At 33.8% G+C, this 20,736-nt stretch overlaps 1 protein-coding gene across 2 annotated transcripts; it reads left to right on the top strand.

Moving 5' to 3' along the window:
- The first annotated feature begins 5,291 nt into the window (after nt 1–5,291).
- LOC110660287 (gamma-soluble NSF attachment protein) lies at nt 5,292–19,098 on the top strand. Of its 2 annotated transcripts, XR_009141389.1 has the most exons (10): nt 5,292–5,611; nt 6,332–6,399; nt 12,106–12,190; nt 12,314–12,472; nt 13,424–13,561; nt 14,045–14,123; nt 14,367–14,446; nt 16,505–16,634; nt 18,590–18,719; nt 18,820–19,098. XR_009141389.1 is itself a non-coding variant. In XM_021818538.2 (9 exons), exons 1-9 carry the CDS (start codon nt 5,565–5,567, stop codon nt 18,919–18,921), a joined length of 888 nt encoding a protein of 295 aa, XP_021674230.1. In that variant the 5' UTR covers nt 5,294–5,564; the 3' UTR covers nt 18,922–19,098. The 2 variants fall into 2 exon arrangements, 1 of the variants encoding a protein (XP_021674230.1); XM_021818538.2 differs by lacking the exon at nt 18,590–18,719 and having other exon boundaries at nt 5,294–5,611.
- The last annotated feature ends 1,638 nt before the right edge of the window (nt 19,099–20,736 follow it).

Here is a 20,736-nt window from a genome sequence, read left to right on the forward strand (position 1 = left end):
TCTTTATTATAATATTATTGGAATTTCAAACATTTAATTCTTCAAAGTTGATAATATTATTTTATAAGTTTATTGTATATATTTCATAATATTTAAAAAAATAAAAAAAATAAATTATTACAAATGGATCTGGGAGTCAATCACATCAAGATCCAAAGAAAGGGTTTTTTTTTTTTACACTAAATTTGAAATGTTACAGACACCTCGACGCCCCCCCCCCCCCCCCCCTTTCTCTCTTTCCCTCTCATGTTATCTCTCTCTCCCTTCTTGTTTTGCTCTGGCCAACACCACACCCATGGATGGTAACCGGCCGGTGAGTAACCAAGGACATAAAGCGACATCGACAAGCTAAGGATCAACGATAATGGGTGGCGGTAGCAGTGATTTTTTGTTAAAGAGAGAAAATGGGCACCAAACTTTGAATGTTTATATCTGGCAATCCCAACGTCTGATTGGAGTAATTCCAGCAGTTATGGACTCTTGGTGAAGAGCTCTTTTAGATGGGACCAACAATGCCATATTTGGTGGTTGTTTCCGGCACTACCAATGAGAAAGAAAAATGAGTTTTCACCACTTTCAGACGAGTTTTCGGCCAATTCGACTGTTGAATCGGTGATCTGAGACTACCGTTGAACTCAACATGCCAAAACCTTTAAGATCGAACCAACCCCGCTTCGATCGGACATCATTTGAAAAAGAAGATCTTTGGATGGCTTAGATCGACTGATGAGATTTTTGAGCCTTTTCAATTTTCATAAATTAAAAAAAATTATATGATAATTATTAACAATTTATGGGCTTCATTTAGATATTATCAGATCGGCAATAGCTCATCGACACTTGGGACTGAGTTTTCGGCTCGATCCAGATGCCCGACGAGCCATCCTGAAAAGTGGTCATATTTACAGTCATTTCTATCATTTTTAGACATTCCAGACTCATTTCAAATAGTAGAATTTACAAAGGTAGTCCCTACCTCAAGCTGTGTAGTTTTTGCCTTAATTAACTTAGCTAGTTAAATTTGTAAAATACTTTTTAGTTGAATAAAATTAAGTAAAAATGAATTTAATCAATACAAAGATGAGGTAGAGGACCTCTAAGAATATTTTTATAAATTTTGAAGTGTTAAAAATAATTATTTAGACTATTAGAGACCCGAGCAGGTGTTTGGATGATTGGACTTAGATTAGATTCTTGTAGATTTGCGATGGGCTTGTGATGTTATTGTTGTGGGCCTTAAGCCTTGTGTTTTGCTTTTTGTTGAGTTTTTATATGGGGGTGAGGTCCAGTTATATGAGAGACTCTATTGAAATTTGGCAAGACCTTAGGATTTGCTCTTGCTTCTGTAAATTAAATTAATTGGTTAATTCTATCAGTAATTTGATAGAGGTCAGTGTATCTGTATAGGTGATCAGGCCAGCCATCTTCTCCTTTTAGTCGGACTAGCTGCAATTGAGTCAACCAATATGTGAGTTAGATATTAGTTATTTTTGTAATTTCAATATTATTTATATATCTGGCATAGTCATGAATTTTATAAATATTTATTTATGAATATAATTAGTTAAAATATATTTGGGCATTCTTGTTGTTGCGTATTTATTTTTTATTAATTACTTATATTTGCCGCCCTGAGGATAAATTGGAGCTGTGTGTATGTGTGTGTTATATGGTATAAGGTGGATATGGATAGGATGGATAGTCGCAGCTTGGGCTAGTCTCGCTGAAGCCCAATCCTTATATATATGGTAATGTCAGGATGAGTTATGGCTTTGAATTGATCCCGCTGGCCCCCGCACATGGATTTAAGCAAAAGTTCGAATTGAGTTGAGCTTGCCGGATTTGGACAAAGAAAGTTATATAGAGGATCAGCTCCCATATTTAGGTATTGATGTGATCCATTGTATGTGTGCGTAACTCTAAATTATCTTTTCGTGTGAATATTGAATGAATTATTTGTTATGTATGATGGACGTGCATTTCATAACAAGATTATACTAACTTTAGGTAGTTTTAGAAATTACATCTATAATCAATATCTAAACTCTCTGAGTTAAACGCTCATTCCTGTTCAAATATTTTTCTTTTCAAGTTGTAGGAGGAGCAAGTTTATTTTTGAATCTAACATGTATTTTTTTCCATAGGTTGTGGTGTTTCTTAGTCAATAGTTTTTAATGCGTTAATTTATTTATGTATTTGTTTAATTATTAGGCTCCATTGTGACACTAGTGTATATATAGGTATTATATTAATAAATAAAAATTAAATGGCATTTGCATGTGCCTTGATTTTGGTGTGATTATGGGTTTAGGAGTAGTGAGGCTTATTACAGACTTCGAGGGCTTTATGCTAACCCAAGTCTTAGTGCCGGTCTGACCTATAGAGTTTGGTCATAACACTATCAGATCATCACATTCTAGATTTAACATCACCACAAATGACCAAACTCTTGCAACAGTTTTAAGAATCAAAGTCCTTTTACCATAAGATCAACTAGACTTGTATGCCAGATTCTTGAATGATGAGATAATCAGTTAAAAAAAAAAAAATCCTTCATCTGATCATTATCCAAATGCCTATATATATATATATATATATATATATATATATATATATATATGTAATTCAAAGAGAGAGAGAGAGAGATTTAAATGTTTAATAGAGAGAGAAAGAGAGATAGGTTCAAGAGAGAGACAGAGAGTGCTTAGAGAGAAGGAGATTGAGAGAGCAAGAGAGACTAATAATAATGGATAGCTTAGCATTAAACTTGAATCTTATACAGCTCATTTATGTTATCGCACTTTTTCATCATAAATAATTTCAGAGAGAGAGACAGAGAGATTTAAAAGTTTAATAGAGAGAGAGAGAGAGAGAGAGAGAGAGAGAGAGAGAGAGAGAGAGAGTGATTAGAGAGGAGGAGACTGAAAATTAGAGAGAGAGAGAGAGTAGCTTAATTTTTTAAAAATTAAAAATTTACAAAGAACGAGGAAAAGAGGGAGAGAGAAAAGTGCTCATGTTTCAATCCCATCACCACCACCAAAACTACGTAATTTTGATTTATATAGTAATTTAATAATGGATAGCTTAGCATTAAACTTGAATCTTATGTAGCTCATTTATGTTATCACACCTTTTCATCATAAACAATTTCAAAGAGAGAGAGAGAGAGAGAGAGAGAGATTTAAAGGTTTAATAGAGAAAGAAAGAGTGATTAGAGAGGAGACTAAAAATGAGAGAGAGAGAGAGTTAATCTTTTAGAGAGAGAGAAAGAGAGGAAGAGAAAAAAAGTGTTCAAGTTCCAATCCCACCACCAAAGTTACATAATTTTCATTTATTCGGTAATTTAATTTAGATAAAATGGTTTAAATATTTTTGTTATGGTTAAATTTTTTTTTTCAAATTTATATGTATAAAATGATTTAAATACATGCTTATATTTAAATATATATTTAAAATTCAGGGTGTATTTATTATCAAATATTTTAAATTTATTTATTGAGAAATTATTGGGTGGACACTTGAAGCGCTAAATTTTAGTGCTACTTACACGCACATATATATGGAATTTTCATAAAAAAAATTAAAATACAAATAATTATATTTTATAAAAATAATTTTATATTAATTATCACAATTTTAAATAATAATATAATATTTAATAATATATTATTTTATATTAAAAGCATATTTATTATCTAATATTTCAATTTTATTATCGTATAAAAATTAAATTGATTTATAAAAATAAATTTAACTTAAAAATAACTATATTTTATAAACACATTTTACATATCAATTATGTAGTAATTTTAAAAATATATTACTTTTAACACTATTAGTAAAATAAATATATTTAAAAAAATAAAATAAAATACATATATTTACAAAATTAAGAAATCAAATAATTAATATAAATCTTTTTGAAAATAAGTAACTTCACATGTTTGTTTGTCGAGCTTTATTATGAGTCTTTTTTTTCTTTATAAAAAATGGGTGTATGGATTGGCTGATCATGTACTTGATAGAAAATCACACTTATGTCGGAGCCAAAGCTGAAGATGCTTTTGTGGATAGGATTAACTGGACATAGATATTCCACATTACCAAGAGGCTAGTGGCCATATTTGAACTTGAGACTGTTTAAGCTGAATGAATCTCTTCTGCCATTTAAACCAATCCTTTGGACTTGCAAACAAGTCTTCTCATAGGCTTGTAAATAAGACTATTCACAAACTTATTTGAGGAGGATGTTCATGAACTTGTCGATTGGACCACTTACACCCTGTCTGAATTGAGTACAGCGTGATTTATTCGTATTGTTTTGTATGATATGGCTTTTATAGTTAATATATTTAGAAAAGTGATATGTTATAAAATGGTTAAATAACATTTTCTTATTTAGTTAGATGGTATAGTATGATAAAATAAATATAAAAATTACTAAAATATCCTGTAGTGAAAATGAGAGGACAAGAAAGGTTTTCTGAAGAAAAAATAATAGGATGTAATTGAAATTTATAAATAATGCAAAGAGAAAATGGGAATACAAAATGTTTAAACTATCCCAAAACACCAAATTAGTAGTAGGAAATCACCCTATTATAAGTCTTTTTTTGTTTTTTACAAAAAATGAGTGTACAAATAGATTAACCACACACCTAGTAGGAAATCACACCATTGTCAGAGCCAAAACTTATGATGCTTCTATGGATGGGGTTAATTGTACGTAGATATACTATATTACCAAAAGGTCAATAGCCAGATTCGAACTTAATATCTCTCAAGCCGAATAAATCTCTCACTGCTTAAATCAATCTTTTGGATGGTTATTAAGAATCTTTAAATGAGATATATCATGAGTTTGGACTTGCAAATGATTCTTCTCACAATCTTGTAAATAAGACTATTTCACAAACAAACTTATCTAAAGAGAGGATGTTCATGAACTTGTGATTGGACTACTTACACTCTATTTTAATTGAGTGTAATGTGATTTATTAACGTTTGTATAATATTATATTGTATAATATGAGTTATATTATTAACATATTTTAAAAGATAATATAGTATAAAATAATTTAATAATATTTTCTTAATTAGTTAGATAATATGGTATGAAAAAATAAATATTAAGATTACTTAAATATCCTTCGCTGTAAATGAGGGGATAAGAAAGGTTTTCTGAAAATAAAATAATAAAATGTAATTAAAATTTGTAAATTGTGCAAAATAAAATGGAAATACAAAACTTCGAATTTAAAAGAAACTATCAACAAGATACTACCCTTTTTTAAGAAACCACGGCGGACATCATCCAAATAGGGGTTAACACGTGCAAAGAGAACCATCACTCTTGACATCATCCTTAAGAACGTGCCAAAGCACATCGATCGTCGGATCGAATTGATCGTCGTACAACTGCGATCAACGGAACCATCTATCACAGCCCGAATCCAGCAGTAACAGCACTTCGTTCGCTCACGGCTTCACCAAACTACCTTTCCCGTACTATAGATAAAAATTATTTGTGGGGAAGAAGCTTCTGCTTCAGCAACTGAACCGCCATGTCCTCCTCCGATCCCGATAAGTTGATCGTCAAGGCCGATAAGCTGTGAGCTCCTCTCTGTAAATGCAGGGTCCAATCTGTTTTATGACCATACATGATTATGTTTCTTGATTTTTGTTTTTAATTATTAGTTAATTTACGCATTGAAGAACGGCTTTCTTCCCATTTTTTTTTTAAAATTTATGCAGTCTAGTCTTAGTGGATTATCTATTAAGTTGTGCTTTGCCTAAGATTTATTTATTTATTTCCGAATTGGTGATTTTTTTTTTCTGATTTCTACCAAGAAAAAGCGAATGTTCATTGCTTGAAGATATTTGATTTGGAATTCATTAGCTTGAAATGTTTTGATCATGGATGCCATAGGAATTTGGAACTGTAAAAGCAAATTGGATAAAGAAGAAAGATCAAACTGCTTGATTAATTGTTTGTTACTAGTAGTGATAGTGAATGTTGATGGAAGAATAGGTGCTATACTCACTAAACTTAATCCTTTTGGTCGTTTAGTTTTCCATCTGCATACCATATGGTTTAACATACATATATATATATATATATATATATATATATATATATATATATAGAAATTTTTACTTTTTTGTTGCTTGCGATTCAACATGGGATCGACAAGTCTTGCTTGTTTCAAATCAGAAGAACAGCAACAAAATGTTTTTCTTTTTAATTTAGAAATAGGAACTTTTATATTATTGCTGTAAATACTTTTATGTTTTGTTGAAATATTAGTTGTTTTACTTGTCTTTTTCTTAGAACAAAACTGAGTCTCACAAGGTGGAGTGCTGATTGGAAAAGTGCCACTCTTTTGTACGAGCAAGCTGGTAAGCAATTTCTTTTGCATTTCTGAACATTGAGATTATGTGTAATATGATTAATTGAGTAGAAGGCATTCATATAATGACCAAACATAAAATTCAGTACAAAAAATGTACATGCTTTTGGAGGAATTTGTATGGTAACAGCCTAGAGAGATTATTCCTGGGAACTTAGAAATGAGATGAGAAAAGAAAATAGAGATTAAAGATGAGAAGAGAGTAGAGATTGAAGATGAGAAGAGTGTAGAGATTGATGATGAGAAGTATTCTGTTATTGATTCAACTACTGGATATCAGAATACAGAAGGGATTCTCCCTTTTATACAGATCTGGCATAACTGCCTCTAGCCAGCTAACCCATTCAGTTGTCCAAAACTAATCTTCCCCTCCAAGCTAACAACATTTCCCTCCAATTACTAACTACCCAAGCCCCCTACTTGTTTATCATTATTTCTCTTCTTTCTCCTACAATATGTAGCAATACCTGCCCTCCTAGAATCTTCTTGTCCCCAAGAAGATTGAAATTCAGGAAATTGAGTCTGAATAAAAGACTTGTCCTCTCAAGTAGCTTCTTTTGCAGGCAAGTGAAGCCATTTAATTAACCCTTGCAGCACTTGCTGGTTCTGCCTGGTTATAGTTCTGACTTGCATGACTTGCTCAGGGGCTACCACTACCATGTCATCTTGAAAAGAGGGCAAATATTGGACAATAACAGTTCCTTCCCCAACCTTCTTTTTCAAAAGTGAGACATGAAAGACGGAGTGGATAGTGGCCGTATTAGGCAACTGAAGTCTATAGGCTACAAATCCCACCTTGGTTATTACGTGAAATGGACCATAAAACCTAGCAGCCAACTTAAAATTTTTCCGCATAGCCAAAGAGGTCTGCTTATATTGCTGTAATATGAGATAGACCCAGTCCCCAACTTCAAAACTTCTTTTTGATATTTTCTTGTCAGCATACTGTTTCATTCTATTTTGGGCCATCAGTAAATTGTCCCTAATAATTTGAGACATACACTGCCTCTCCTGAACAAAATCGGACACAGCACCTATTGAAGTAGTTCCCAAAGGTAGAAATGTCGATGGAGCTGGCTTATAGCCATACAAAGCTTCAAAAGGAGACATTTTCAAAGCAGAATGATGGCTTGTATTGTACCACCATTCAGCTAAGGATAACCATTTGAACCAAGAATGGGGTTGTTGATAACAAAGACACCTGAAATACCCTTCCAAGATCTGATTCAACCTCTCAGATTGCCCATCTGTCTGGGGATGGTATGCTGTGCTATAGGTTAGCTTAATTCCCAACATCTTAAAAATTCTTTCCAAAAAAGGCTATTGAAGATCTTATCTCTGTCAGAAATGATGGTCACAGGACAACCATGCAATTTGAAGACTGATTCCAGAAAAAATTTAGCAACATCTGGAGCTGAAAAAGGGTGCTGGAGTGCTAAGAAATGAGCATACTTAGTGAACTTGCAGATTACTACTAGGATGGTGTCTTTGCCCTTGGACTTAGGCAACTGCTTCACAAAGTCCATAGTGACATGCTGCCAAGCTTGAGTTGGGACATCCAAAGGCTGCAATAATCCTGGTGTAGCACAGGTTTCAGCCTTACGTCTTGCACAAGTGTCACAGCTTCTCACCCATTCTATTACTGGTTTTAACATAGCAGGCCAGGAAAAATGTCTACTAAGCCTGACATACGTGGCATTGACACCAGAGTGGCCTCCCAAGTGGAAATTGTGATAAAGAGCTAACAGATGCTCCTTTAAATGGCCTGTACTACATACATACAGCCTATTTTTATAGAATAGCAACCCATTTTTGAATGAATAACCAGGATGGGCTTTGTCATCAATGGAAAGATGGGAAATCAATTCAGTAGCTGTAGTATCATCAGTATAACTATGCAGCAGCAGTGACATCCAAGTGGGCTGTAGAGAGGAGTGATGAATGGCCAATAGAGTGCTGTCCAGATCTGCAGGCCTTCTAGATAAGACATCAGCTGCTTTATTTTCAGCTCCTCTTCTATATAAAATTCTGTATTGCAACCCCACTAATTTAGAAACCTCTCTAAGTTGTAAATTTGTATGAAACGTCTGCTCAAGTAAGTGTTTAATACTTTCGTGGTCAGTTTTAATGAAAAAAAGACCCTGCTTCAAATAATGCCTCCACTTTGTAACAGCACAAGCGATGGCCAGTAGCTCCCTTTCATATACTGACAATGACCTTGTTTTTGGACCAAATGCCTTAGAAATAAAGGCAATGGGATGCCCCTCCTGTTGTAGGACAGCCCCCATACCAGTCCCACTTGCATCAGTTTCTATTATGAATGGTTTAGAGAAATTAGGCAAAGCCAATACTGGAGCTTGTGACATAGCAGCTCTAAGGTGTCAAAGGCCTGTTGTGCCCTATCATCCGAATGAAAAGCATCCCTCTTGAGCATGTCAGTAAGTTATTTGCTAATTAATCCATAATGATGCACAAATTTTCTATAGTACCTAGTCAACCCCAAAAAACTTCTCAAATCCTTCACAGATTTTGGAACTGGCCAAGATACCATAGCTTGTATCTTTGCTGGAACTGTAGACACTCCATTTCCATAAATAATATGCCCCAAATAATCAATTTCCATCTTCCCACAAGAATACTTACTAAGCTTGGCATATAACTTTTGCTGCTGGAACACCTTAAAAACTGCTTCTAAATGTTTCAAGGGATCTTCCCAACAAGAACTGTACACGAGGATGTCATCAAAGAAAACTAAAACAAACTTTCTGAGGAAGGGCTGAAATATATGATTCATATGTGCTTGGAATGTGGCAGGGGCATTGGTGAAGCCAAAAGGCATGACAGTAAATTCATAATGCCGATGATGTGTTTTAAAAGCTGTTTTGTGAACGTCTGGAGGATTCATCCTTATCTGATGGTACCTAGCTTTTAAATCAATCTTAGAAAAGATTGTAGCACCATGAAGTTCATCCAAATGATCATCTATTATGGGAATTGGGAATTTGTCCTTAATAGTAAGGTCATTAAGCCTTCTATAATCAATGCAAAATCTCCAAGCACCATCTTTTTTTTTTTTTAACAAGGACTGGAGATGCATAAGGACTAGTACCGGGCTGTATAACCCCATTATCCAACATCTCTTTCACCAACTTTTCAATTTCATCTTTTTGGAAATGAGGATACCTATATGGCCTAATATTAACAGGTTGGGCAGAAGGTACCAGGGGAATACAGTGATTATGACTTCTGAAGGGTGGCAAGACCTTAGAGTCCTGAAAAATACCATGATATCTATCCAGTAACAGCTGCAATTCAGGCGGATAATTGACAACTGTAGGAGACCTTGCCAGAGCAGCACACTGAGTAACAGAAGATGGCAGCTGAGAAAATTGAATAGAAAATAATGGAGTTTGGAAATACCCTCCATCTTTATGTCCCAATTGATCACCATTCACACAATTCAATTGCTGACACTGAGAAATTGAATCAGTAATGCCCTGCAACACTATCCTCACTCTTGCCTTGTGAAAACTAACTGAAGAATTTTGAAAATGAAATAATATGGGATTAAAAGTCCTCATCCAATCCACACCCAATATCATATCAAAACTCCCCATTTCCAACAGCATAAAATCAAACCTGAAAGGATGTTTATGAATCTTCCAGTTAAATGCAGGGCACATGGTGGTACTTAAAATTTTCATTCCATCAGCCACTGTTACAGCAAAAACATCGACATCCACCAAAGGCACCTTCAATTTTCTTGCTACCCTAACATCTAGAAAACTGTGGGTGCTACCACTGTCAATTAAAATCAATAATTCTCTGCTCTTATGCTTGCCCAGAACTCTTATTGTTTCAGTCCTCTGTCTGGCCTCAATTGCATGCACAGATAATGTCATTTCCTCTGCAGAACCTATTCCCTCTCCTTCTCCAACATCATGCCATGCTTCATCACCATCTTCCGTGTCCTGCCCTTGCACTTGAAAAGCTGTTCCATCACTCTTACAACCTTGTATTGCCATTAATGATTTCTGTTGCTTGCATTGATGCCCAGGGAAGTATTTATCTCCACACTTAAAACAAGGCCTTGGTTGCCTGATGGTATTGGAATTTGTAGCGATATTAGTATTGGTTTTAATTGCAGGTTGGTTAACAGAAGATTGGCTAGCAGTGGGAAGGTTTTTCTGAGTGGTGAAAGGCTGTTTTAGGGTATTAATGTTCTCTGAATTAGGTGGTCTAGGTATATATGAAAAATTTTGGTTGCTTGGGTTAGGTTTAGAGAAAAAGATGCTGGTGAAGTGAAAGAATTGGTTTTGAAATTTCCTTGATAAGGTCTATAGTAGAAATTAGGTTTTTTTATTGCAATTTAAGAGTTGTTCTTGAAATTTGGCAGTCTCAATGGCATGGGATAGAGTAGTGGGTCTTATCATCCTCACCATAGGCCTAATATCATCTCTCAACCCTCCAATAAAACCAGACAAAAAATACGCTTCCCTTAACCCTCTCCAATCTAACTCTTATGTCTTCAAACTTATCTTGATACTCCTCAAGTGACCCTTCTGCCTCATTTTCATAAACTCCTCAATTATATCTTGTAAACGTTCCTCCCCAAATCTTACACAAAGATCCCTCTCAAAATCAGTCCAAGACTGAGATCCTTCCCCTTTCACCCAATTATGATACCAAGCATCTGCCCTGTCAACTAAAAACAAGCTGGCTATTCCCACCATCTGATCTTTTGGAACCCCATACACCTCAAAATACTTAATACACTTCCTAAGCCAAGCCCTAGGTTCTTTACCATCACAAGTGACTAGCTTAACTTTAGGTAAAATCTTGGACATAGCTTCAGTTTCAGCTGTAGATCCAGTGCCATTAAGATCTCTGTTTGGCCGATTCCCATTCTCTTTAGGTTTGGGCAGAATCCCCTTTCCTCTGAGAGAGGCAACTGAGTTTCCAGCCTCATCATTATCTCCTGAGCTGGCACCTTTGCCCTTATCCACCATAACAACACCAAATAGGGATCGGAATTCTTCCAAAATAATGTTTCTGTTCTCAATTGCAGATTGCTTAATCTCCTCCCTTAATTCCTCTTTATCCTTCTTCACAGTTGCTTGCAAAACCCTAAATTGCTCTTCCATCTCTGCCATCCCAGCTGCATCTTGAATAACTGCTCCAGATCTGGTCATTGTTGCAACCTCAATACCCACAGATTTGAGCTAATCCCCTTCGAAACAAGGCTCTGATACCAAATTGTTAGGTAACAGCCTGGAGAGATTATTCTTGCAAACTTAGAAATGAGATGAGTAATAGAAGAATTAGACTAGATGAGAAAAGAAAATAGAGATTAAAGATGAGAAGAGAGTAGAGATTGAAGATGAGAAGTATTCTGTTATTGATTCAACTACTGGATATCAGAATACAGAAGGGATTCTCCCTTTTATACAGAGCTGGCATAACTGCCTCTAGCTAGCTAACCCATTCAGTTATCCAAAACTAATCTTTCCCTCCATGCTAACAACATTTCCCTCCAATTACTAATTCAGTTATCCAAAACTAATCTTTCCTTCCAAGCTAACAACATTTCCCTCCAATTACTAACTACCCGAGCCCCCTACTTGTTTATCATTATTTCTCTTCTTTCTTCTACGATATGTAACAAAATTCTTCATTAATGGTGGTTTTTCTATAGCTAATGGTTTTAGGGTTGCCAAGAAATATGAGAAAGCAAAAGCAGCATTTGAAATGGCTTCCAAAGGACAAGAGATACTCTCTTCGTATCCTCAACTTTTTTTTTTTATACAATTTTATCCTTGTAACCAATATATTAGTTACTTCTTTATTTCCTGATTTGTGTGAACATAAATTTGTACGTTGTTATATCCTTTATGACACAATAGCCCCTGGGATGCTGCTAAGCATATGGAGTCAGCTGCTGCTCTAGCAAAGGAACTAGGCAAGTGGAATGAAGTTGCTGATCTTTATAGAAGGGCATCTGAGCTGTATATTGAGTGTGGGAGATCACAACCTGCATCGGATGCTCTAGCGAAGGGTGCTCGGTAAACAAATAGTTTATGCTCGTCACTGAAAGTTGCAGTTCTTACTTTCTGCTTACATATTTGAGTTTGGGCATAATCCATTACTATTTTGTACTTGGGAGCTTGCAAATTGTTTGTGGTGAAAACTAAAAAGGGAGATCTATTCAATTGTTTTTTGTTTCCTTGACCAATAAAATTTAGGGGATGTTCAGTCATATATTTTATTAACATGGTAGTGGTTTTCTCGTGTTATCTGCAGATAATATGATTACTTATGGTTTAGTTCAAACTAATGGCTTTATGGGCTTAATAAGGGAAATCTATTTTTACCTGATTTTTGCAGAGTTGCATTTTTTTTGTGCCTTAATTTGCATATCAGCATGGAAAATGCTCCTTAAATATATGATTGGACCTATAACATTTAAGGGATGTCCGGTCACATTCTTTATTAACTTGCTAAGGGTTGTATTTATAGTGTCATCTGCAAATAGTGGGATTGCTCACAATTTTATAAGGACTTTTCTGTCCCTCATCCCCTTCCCCCTGCATGTATGCACATCTGTTCATGGACGTATTTGATGAAATAGTATTCACTTCTTTATGCTGTTTTTTTTTTTTTTCATCCTATCTTCCAATTTGCAATTACACTTAATAACTCTAAACATCAATATAGCATGATGAAGATTATTAATAGTTATTAATTACTTACTTGAATTTTTTATATAGGGGCTTGTTTTACCAATGTATACTCCATTGGATTCATTTGCAGTTTTAATTTGTATATGTTCTAAGTTTTGTGAAAACTTTGTATTGTGCTCAAATTTTTCCTTCTGCTTTTGTCTTGTGATGCAAAAAATATGGGCAGTGGGAATGCAGTTTTAGAAAGCTTAGTGTTAACTTACCTGGTAATTCAAATTTTCTTTAAAACTTAATTGAAATATATGTATGTATATATTTTTTTTTCTTTCACAGTGCCTTGGAAGATGCTGTTCCTGATGTTGCTGTTCAACTTTATATTGATGCTTCTGATATTCTTGAAGAGGATGGCAAGGAGCAAATGACCTTTGATCTATATCGTGCTGCTGCTGGTGTTTATATAAAGCTTGAGAAGTAAGGATTAAATTTCCCGTTGCCACATTAAGTTTGCATTCATCTGATTAAGATGCTGAAACTGATAGTTTTTCATTTAATATGTTCCTATATTAAAAAAAAAAAAATGACTATTACATAAATGCTTTGTGGTTACTTGAAGTGTTTTCTTGGTATATATATGATTGAAATACCTCTATATTGCTTATTTTACACTGTGAAAGCCTGTTAATAACATAGATGCTTCAAATGATGTGTAGCTGTTCAGTATTCTCTCTCTGTCTTCTTCTTCTTCTTCCCCTTTTTTTTTTTTTTTTTTGGTGGGGTGTATGCGCTGAATTGCTTCACACCCTGTAATATTTTTATGATCAATATGCGGGGCCAACATTATCTAAAGAATGGGCATTGAGTGGGCACTGTTATGCTTTCGTGAGGGTCAGCACTTACATTTTTGTAATGGAACTTAAAAGTTTTGAGTGTTAATTATGGTGTCAATGCCAACAGGTATACAGATGCTGCGGCTGTCTTGTTGAGATTGGGTCTAGCGGCTGATAAATGCAATGCCACCAATAGCCAGTGCAAAGTGTGAATTCTATCTTTAGTTTTCTATTTCTTTTAGCCTATCTTAATTTGTAGTCTTTTTGTCTCCTATAATCCTCCTAATTTTTCTGTTATATTACTTTTTCCAGTTTCAATTTTTATTTTCAAACACCTTAGTTGCTTCAACTATGATACTTATTTTACACTCTAACCTGTATGCATTATTTACTTATTCATCAATTTTGTCCATCATACTTTATCTCTTTCATTTCTCTGTTGATTTCAGGCGTATCTTGGGGCAATTATTGTGTATCTTTATGCTCATGATTTCAAGCAAGCAGAGAAGTGCTACAATGATTGTTCACAGTAAGTAAACTTTTTTTTTGCCCATGGATTCCCTTAGGAAATAGTAATGCTAAAATTTTTACACGACATGCTTCTTTTATTTTTTTCACAATTTAAAGTGCGATAGAACAACTCTACTCACAGCAAATGTTATGGTGAGAATGAGATTGCAGCTGTAGAAACCACTACATTACATAGTTTTCTACAGATATTTGTGATAACAAATTTGGGGTGTGACTCAACAAATGGCAATGAGGCACCCATAGCAAATGTTTCACCATTGCCCCTCTCATTTGTACTGGGTGGAAATTGATTTCTACAAATATTTCTAAAGAACTTGGCCCCTAAAATTGTGGGATAGTAACCATAGGGGTTTAGATCTATTACTTTGGTTTTCTCTATTGCCTTGGTCCCTAGAAAGGGAGAACAGTTAGTTCATGGGATTTGTAACCTGTTAATTTTGTTGGTGTTATTCTTTGTCTCAAGTTTTTTATTACTTGAACCTCTTAGTTAATTGAAGCTTTGAGTTTTTTAATCTGAAGGGAAGCGGAGGCTATTTTTTGAGTTGATTCTGATTTGTTATCAAGTTAAAGTATCAACTCAAGCTTTTGTGTTGATTCTGTTAATGAAGATGGACATTTGGTATTACTTTTTGAAGGTTTTTTTTTTTGAGGTTGAGATTTGACTGTACAGTAGTTTGAAAATGCATTCTAGTTTTCTTCAAGGTAATATTTGGAAGTTAATTTGGAAAAGGGTGAGCTATTTGCTGCAGCCAATTTTGATGTTGACATGTGCATAGCTATAGGCCCATTATGAGTTATTGTTTATTATCCATCCACTTGATATAATTAAAATGAACCCGGACAATAGTATTTGATCTAATATTCCTATATGTTTGATGTAATGTGCATGTGCAATAGTAAATTAGGAAACAAAGTTGGCATTTTATGCTGTGGTTTATCCTGAATAAAGTTTAATATGGATAACTTTACACTATTGTCAATACAATATGAGGGTTGTAACCTTGAATTACTTTAATCAAATTAGTTTCTTCTTGTTATTGGAAATGCTTAATTCATAGATGTTTTCTTGGCAAGAAGCATTATGAATTGATGAATCTTTTGCCTCAAATTGGTGAGTGAGTGAGGAACATGTGGTGTTTGGCATATGATATACTTTAGATGATCGGGTTCTTTGCGGAGAATTTACGGATGGTGCCTAATGCTTGGAGGGGTTATTGTTATAGACTTTTATGTGTAGAAATGTGGTATGAAATTTCTTTCACTATTTTCTGGTGAACTTGGAGATATTGTAATTTAACTGCTCATGAAAATGAGGAAAAACTTATAGGAAAGCACAAAAAAAATTTGATTATGGATTCTTATCTTTAGATGACACAGTTTTTCTTGTGATTAATCTTTAGTAAATCTTGTTGAAAGCATTTTTCTGGGGAAGATATTGAAGTGTGTACTTTTGCATGAGTGGCTCCCTCTTTTGTGGGTTTTGTTTCTTTTTTTAAAATTTTTGTTTTTTAAATACAGTGTATGTGTGTGTGAGTGCCTATTATATATATATATATATATATATATATATATATATAATATTATTTGTGGAAGAGTAAAATGTTCAAGAATTGTGATAACTCATAAAATCTTAGAACCAGCAAATCCTATGCCTAAGATAATGTTGTTATTAGACCTATATAACTGGTTTTTGCAGCAAACGTGTCCAAGGTCCAAATCCCATTTTTACAAAAGTTAAACCACAATGAAGGGGCTATCTTTTCTCTTGATGGTTAAAGTATAATTTCCATTTGATGGCTGAGGATGCTATAATTTGTGCCAAAATTTCAAGATTGACCCTCTCTACTCTACATATCATTTGAAGATGTGTGAGGTTCTCTTTTATCATGCTTATGTGAAATGATCGACTCTTGTTTGCCGCTTCTTTTTACCAAGATTACAATAGAGATCTCTTAATATAGTGTTATTAGTACCTCTTTTTTTTTTGTTTTTTTTTTTTTTTTGTCTAATCATTAGTAAGAAAATGTTTGGTTATACTGCTTTTGGCTCTTTACAGGATTGATGCTTTCTTGAGAAGTGACCAGAACCGCTGTGCTAGTAAACTTCTTTCTGCTTATACTGAAGGTGATATTGAAGAGATTAAACGTCTTTCTCAGTCTAGCACTATTTCAAATCTTGACCATGTGGTAAATCTTTTAATTTGTTGTTACCCTATTTATTGAAAATGCATCAGCCTTCACATCATCAATGATAATTTATTTGTTTTACATTTTGTTAGTCTTGATCATCTGGTATCCAATATTAATGCTTATATTTCCGTTGAGCCTAAGACTATTCTAATCTTGGGAATTTTTTTCTCCTAGCTTTTTGAGTTACCATCTCCCACTCCTAATTCGTATCTTGTTAAGAACGCTGTTGTTAAGCCAGCTTGTTATTGATGTTCCAATTCAGTATTGTTTCAGTTCTTAAAACAATTTTGTGCAAATATTTCTATGAAAAATCATACCGGAATTACCATTTAAACTTTAAAGGTGGTTACTAATACATAATATATCATATAATATACATTTCAGTTATTTCTTAATTATATATATATTTTTGCTATAATTGACTCTGAATGGAACTCAAATTTGAAATCTCAGAGTCCTGGAGACAACTTCTACATCACCGAGCTAAAGCTCATTGGTTATAATTAAAATATGATGGATTGATTTTTTTTTTTTCAGGTATATTTGGCCTTGATTGAGGTTCAAACTCAATACTTTATAGTCTTGAAAATGACTCCAATATCACTGAACTAAAAGCATATTATATAATATAGTACACTTATAATTAATAGCTATAAGGTGATTTAATATATTTATAATTAAAATTATTAAGAAAAGATAGAGAAATGAAAAATAATATTAAGTTGTATATAGTCCATAATTATATTGAAAATGTCCATCTAAGACGATCATAGAAAAACATATGTAAAAAATTGGTTCTTGGTTCGGTATTAGTGCTTAGTAAAGAATCAGAGCTAGACTAAAACAGTAAAATAAGTTCGGTTTGGGATCCCCATGAACCGTGCACACCTTTATTGCTCACAGTCAACCATAGATACTATAACCAGACAAACATATATTAAATAGACTATCATTTCGTGCAACAGAAGCTAAAATCAAAACTGGTATACTTCTATAGTAAGTGAACTCCAGCTAGCTATTTTTAGGTCAATAGCTTCTGAACCACAATGGTACAAGTTTATTTTATTCTTCCTTCCTAGTCAAGCAATATTCATGTTTCTTCTATGTATAATTTTGATAGCAATCTATGCTGCAAGCCACGTTTTTTTTGCCACCTTACAATCATTGCATGCATATATGTGTTGATACATATGTTTGTGCGTGACCATGTATCCACAAATAAAGCAGACTGCTGGACATTGGAACCCACGTTGGTCATGAAGTTGACCATTTATATAATCTAACTGGTGTTTCTCTTCATTGGGAGTATTCAAAGACTTATTTTCTTGTCCTTTATCTGAGAATTCATAATATAATGTTGTAACACCCTAGGCAAATCCCACATCGACAAAACACGAGAGAGATGCTGGGTTTATAAGTTGTTGGTTCGTAACCCCTAGTTACGCGTTTTAAAACCGTGAGGGCTTCGGCCTAGAGCGGACAATATCACTAGTGGGCCGGGCCATTACATTTGCGGTACCAGAGCCGCTCCGCGTGCAACCTTGAACGATGGTGGGACAAACCTCAGGAAGGACGCTGAGTCCTATAAGGGGGGTGGATCGTAACACCCTAAGCAAATCCCACATCGGCAAAACACGGGAGAGATGCTGAGTTTATAAGTTGATGGTTCGTAACTCCTATTGACGCGTTTTAAAACCGTGAGGGCTTCGGCCTAGAGCGGACAATATCACTAGTGGGCCGGGCCATTACATTTGTCCCATAATACATACTACATATAGAGAAAACTTCCTTCAGGGATCAGACGACTTCAATCCCTGGAAAAAAATCTCTGGACAATATGAGAAAATGCCCTTACTCCCTTGGCTGTATTTGATATGATTGGGGAAACTTGCAGCTTCAAACGCTACCTAATACCTCATGATTTGTTTCACTTCATAACTTGTTTCTTGCAGGGGAAATCAAAACAATTCAAAGTTCCCTTTTAGTTAATGCTGTTATGGACTTCACAACTTATTAACTTGTAACCATTGGTGTCTTGCTTATGATGTGTCTGACTTGCCCTAGATCAGACAGCATTTATAGGTATTAGGATGCCATCTGATGATGATAAATTACCACTGTTAAACATTTACTTGGGAGTGATTTAATTGCATTTGTTTGATTTGAACTAATTTGGATGCAGGTTATTAGGCTTGCAAGAAAACTTCCTACTGGAGATCTTAGCGCATTTAAAACTGATGCTGCTGAAGAAGAAGAGCCATTGGATGAGAATGACCTCACATAGTTTTCTCATTCTCTAGAGGATTGGTAACAGTTATATAATTGGGGTTTTGGTGCGTGTAAAGCATATTATAATTTCATTTGGTTTGATATTCAGTGTTATTCCTTGCCTTTTGTTCTCTAAGAGGTGTAATGTTTCACAAAATGATTTTATTGTATGCAATTAGTATTGTTTCACAAACATTTTTATTTGAGTTTTTATTAACAACAATAAAAAAAATGTGCTTAGGGTTAGGGGATAAAAAAAAAAAAAAAACCATTTTTCATTAATGTTATTAGTGCTTTGCCTTCCTTGTACTTCCATGGCTTGCATTGCTAGGTGATAGACCACGACTTGGGTTCACCGTTAGTCATCGTGATTATTGTTTTTGTGGTTTATGTGAACGAGCTTTCCTCGCAAGGACCTTTGCCTTTCTCGAAATCTTCAGATTAACCGGTGATTACTCTCAGGGGCAACGACGGCGAGTCTTGCAATTGCTTCCCTCCTGTGTTCTCGCTGGGCCAGTGAACTAGATTTCTCTTTTGTCATGGGTTGGGAATCAATTTGTGGGTTGGGCTTTAATTGTTGTTTGCCTGTGGACACATGTTTTCTGGCCATATATTTGGGCTTTGGCCCTGTATTTTTATATCAATAATGAAATCCCTTGTCTTGAGCAAAAAAAAACTAATGAAAAAATTGCGCATTGATCATGATTTCTAAACCGACAAAAATAGAGAACTAAGATTTTAAAGTTCAATCGTGGGTGAATTAAAATTCAACTGGTATACCATTAATTAAATACTAAATATATATATATATATATATATATATATATATATATATATATATATAATATAATTAATAATTTTTCATGAATTAGTAATAATGTATTAAATATTAATTATTAATTTTATTAAATTTTACTAGTAAATTATTAAATAATATCAGAAAAATTAAATAACATTTAATTTTCATACATTATGCAAATATTTTATTAAAATTAACACTATTAATGTTTTATAATGAAAAAAAAATAGTCCATTAATTTTATCATAATAAAAACAATAAAAAAAATTCAGTTCGTGTAAGATAGTTTTAAAAGAGATTTTATAATATAATTACCACGTATATATATCATACGCTGAATACGGGAACTCTTAGGTGAGGGGTCCCAACCCTCCCTCCCTATGTTGCCTTATTTTATTTATTTTATGAACCGGTTTACTTCCTTTAAATCAAACCAAGTTGATCGAATTATGTTATCCAAACAGTTCGAGTAAACTCCAAATCTCTTCTAATAAGGGATTTTGACATTAGTCGAACTGGCTATAGATCCGGTTTGATCAATTGGATCGATTCGACTTTAACAACTCTTGAATTTTTATTTTTTATTTTTTATTTTTGGCCTGCTAGACTAAATAAGCAGAGAAAGAGAGGGTGAGACGAAGAGGGGGAGAGAGAAGGCGCAATGAACAAGAGAAATTAAATAATTGAATTTTTTAGGGTATTTAGACAATTTCCTTTTTTTTATGGGAAATCAAATTGGCCCGTTCACGATAGACAATATGAATTTTATTTTATCAAAGATAAAATATATGCACACTCAAATTAATAACAGAACTATTAATAACTTAAAAAATACTTTTAAAAAATAAAAATTTGTTATAAATAATTTTTTAAAATATTATAAAAAAAATTATACAGCTGAGTTAATCGTATAAAGAAAGATTATAGAATACTTTGCATATATACAAAAATAATGTTACTCTCTTACTTACAAAAAAAATAAATCCTTCTTATAATATAAATATTAAATATCATATAATTACAAGAGATAAT

This window comes from Hevea brasiliensis, chromosome 11 (genome assembly GCF_030052815.1).
Source record: "Hevea brasiliensis isolate MT/VB/25A 57/8 chromosome 11, ASM3005281v1, whole genome shotgun sequence".
In the NCBI taxonomy this organism is placed as follows: domain Eukaryota; kingdom Viridiplantae; phylum Streptophyta; class Magnoliopsida; order Malpighiales; family Euphorbiaceae; genus Hevea; species Hevea brasiliensis.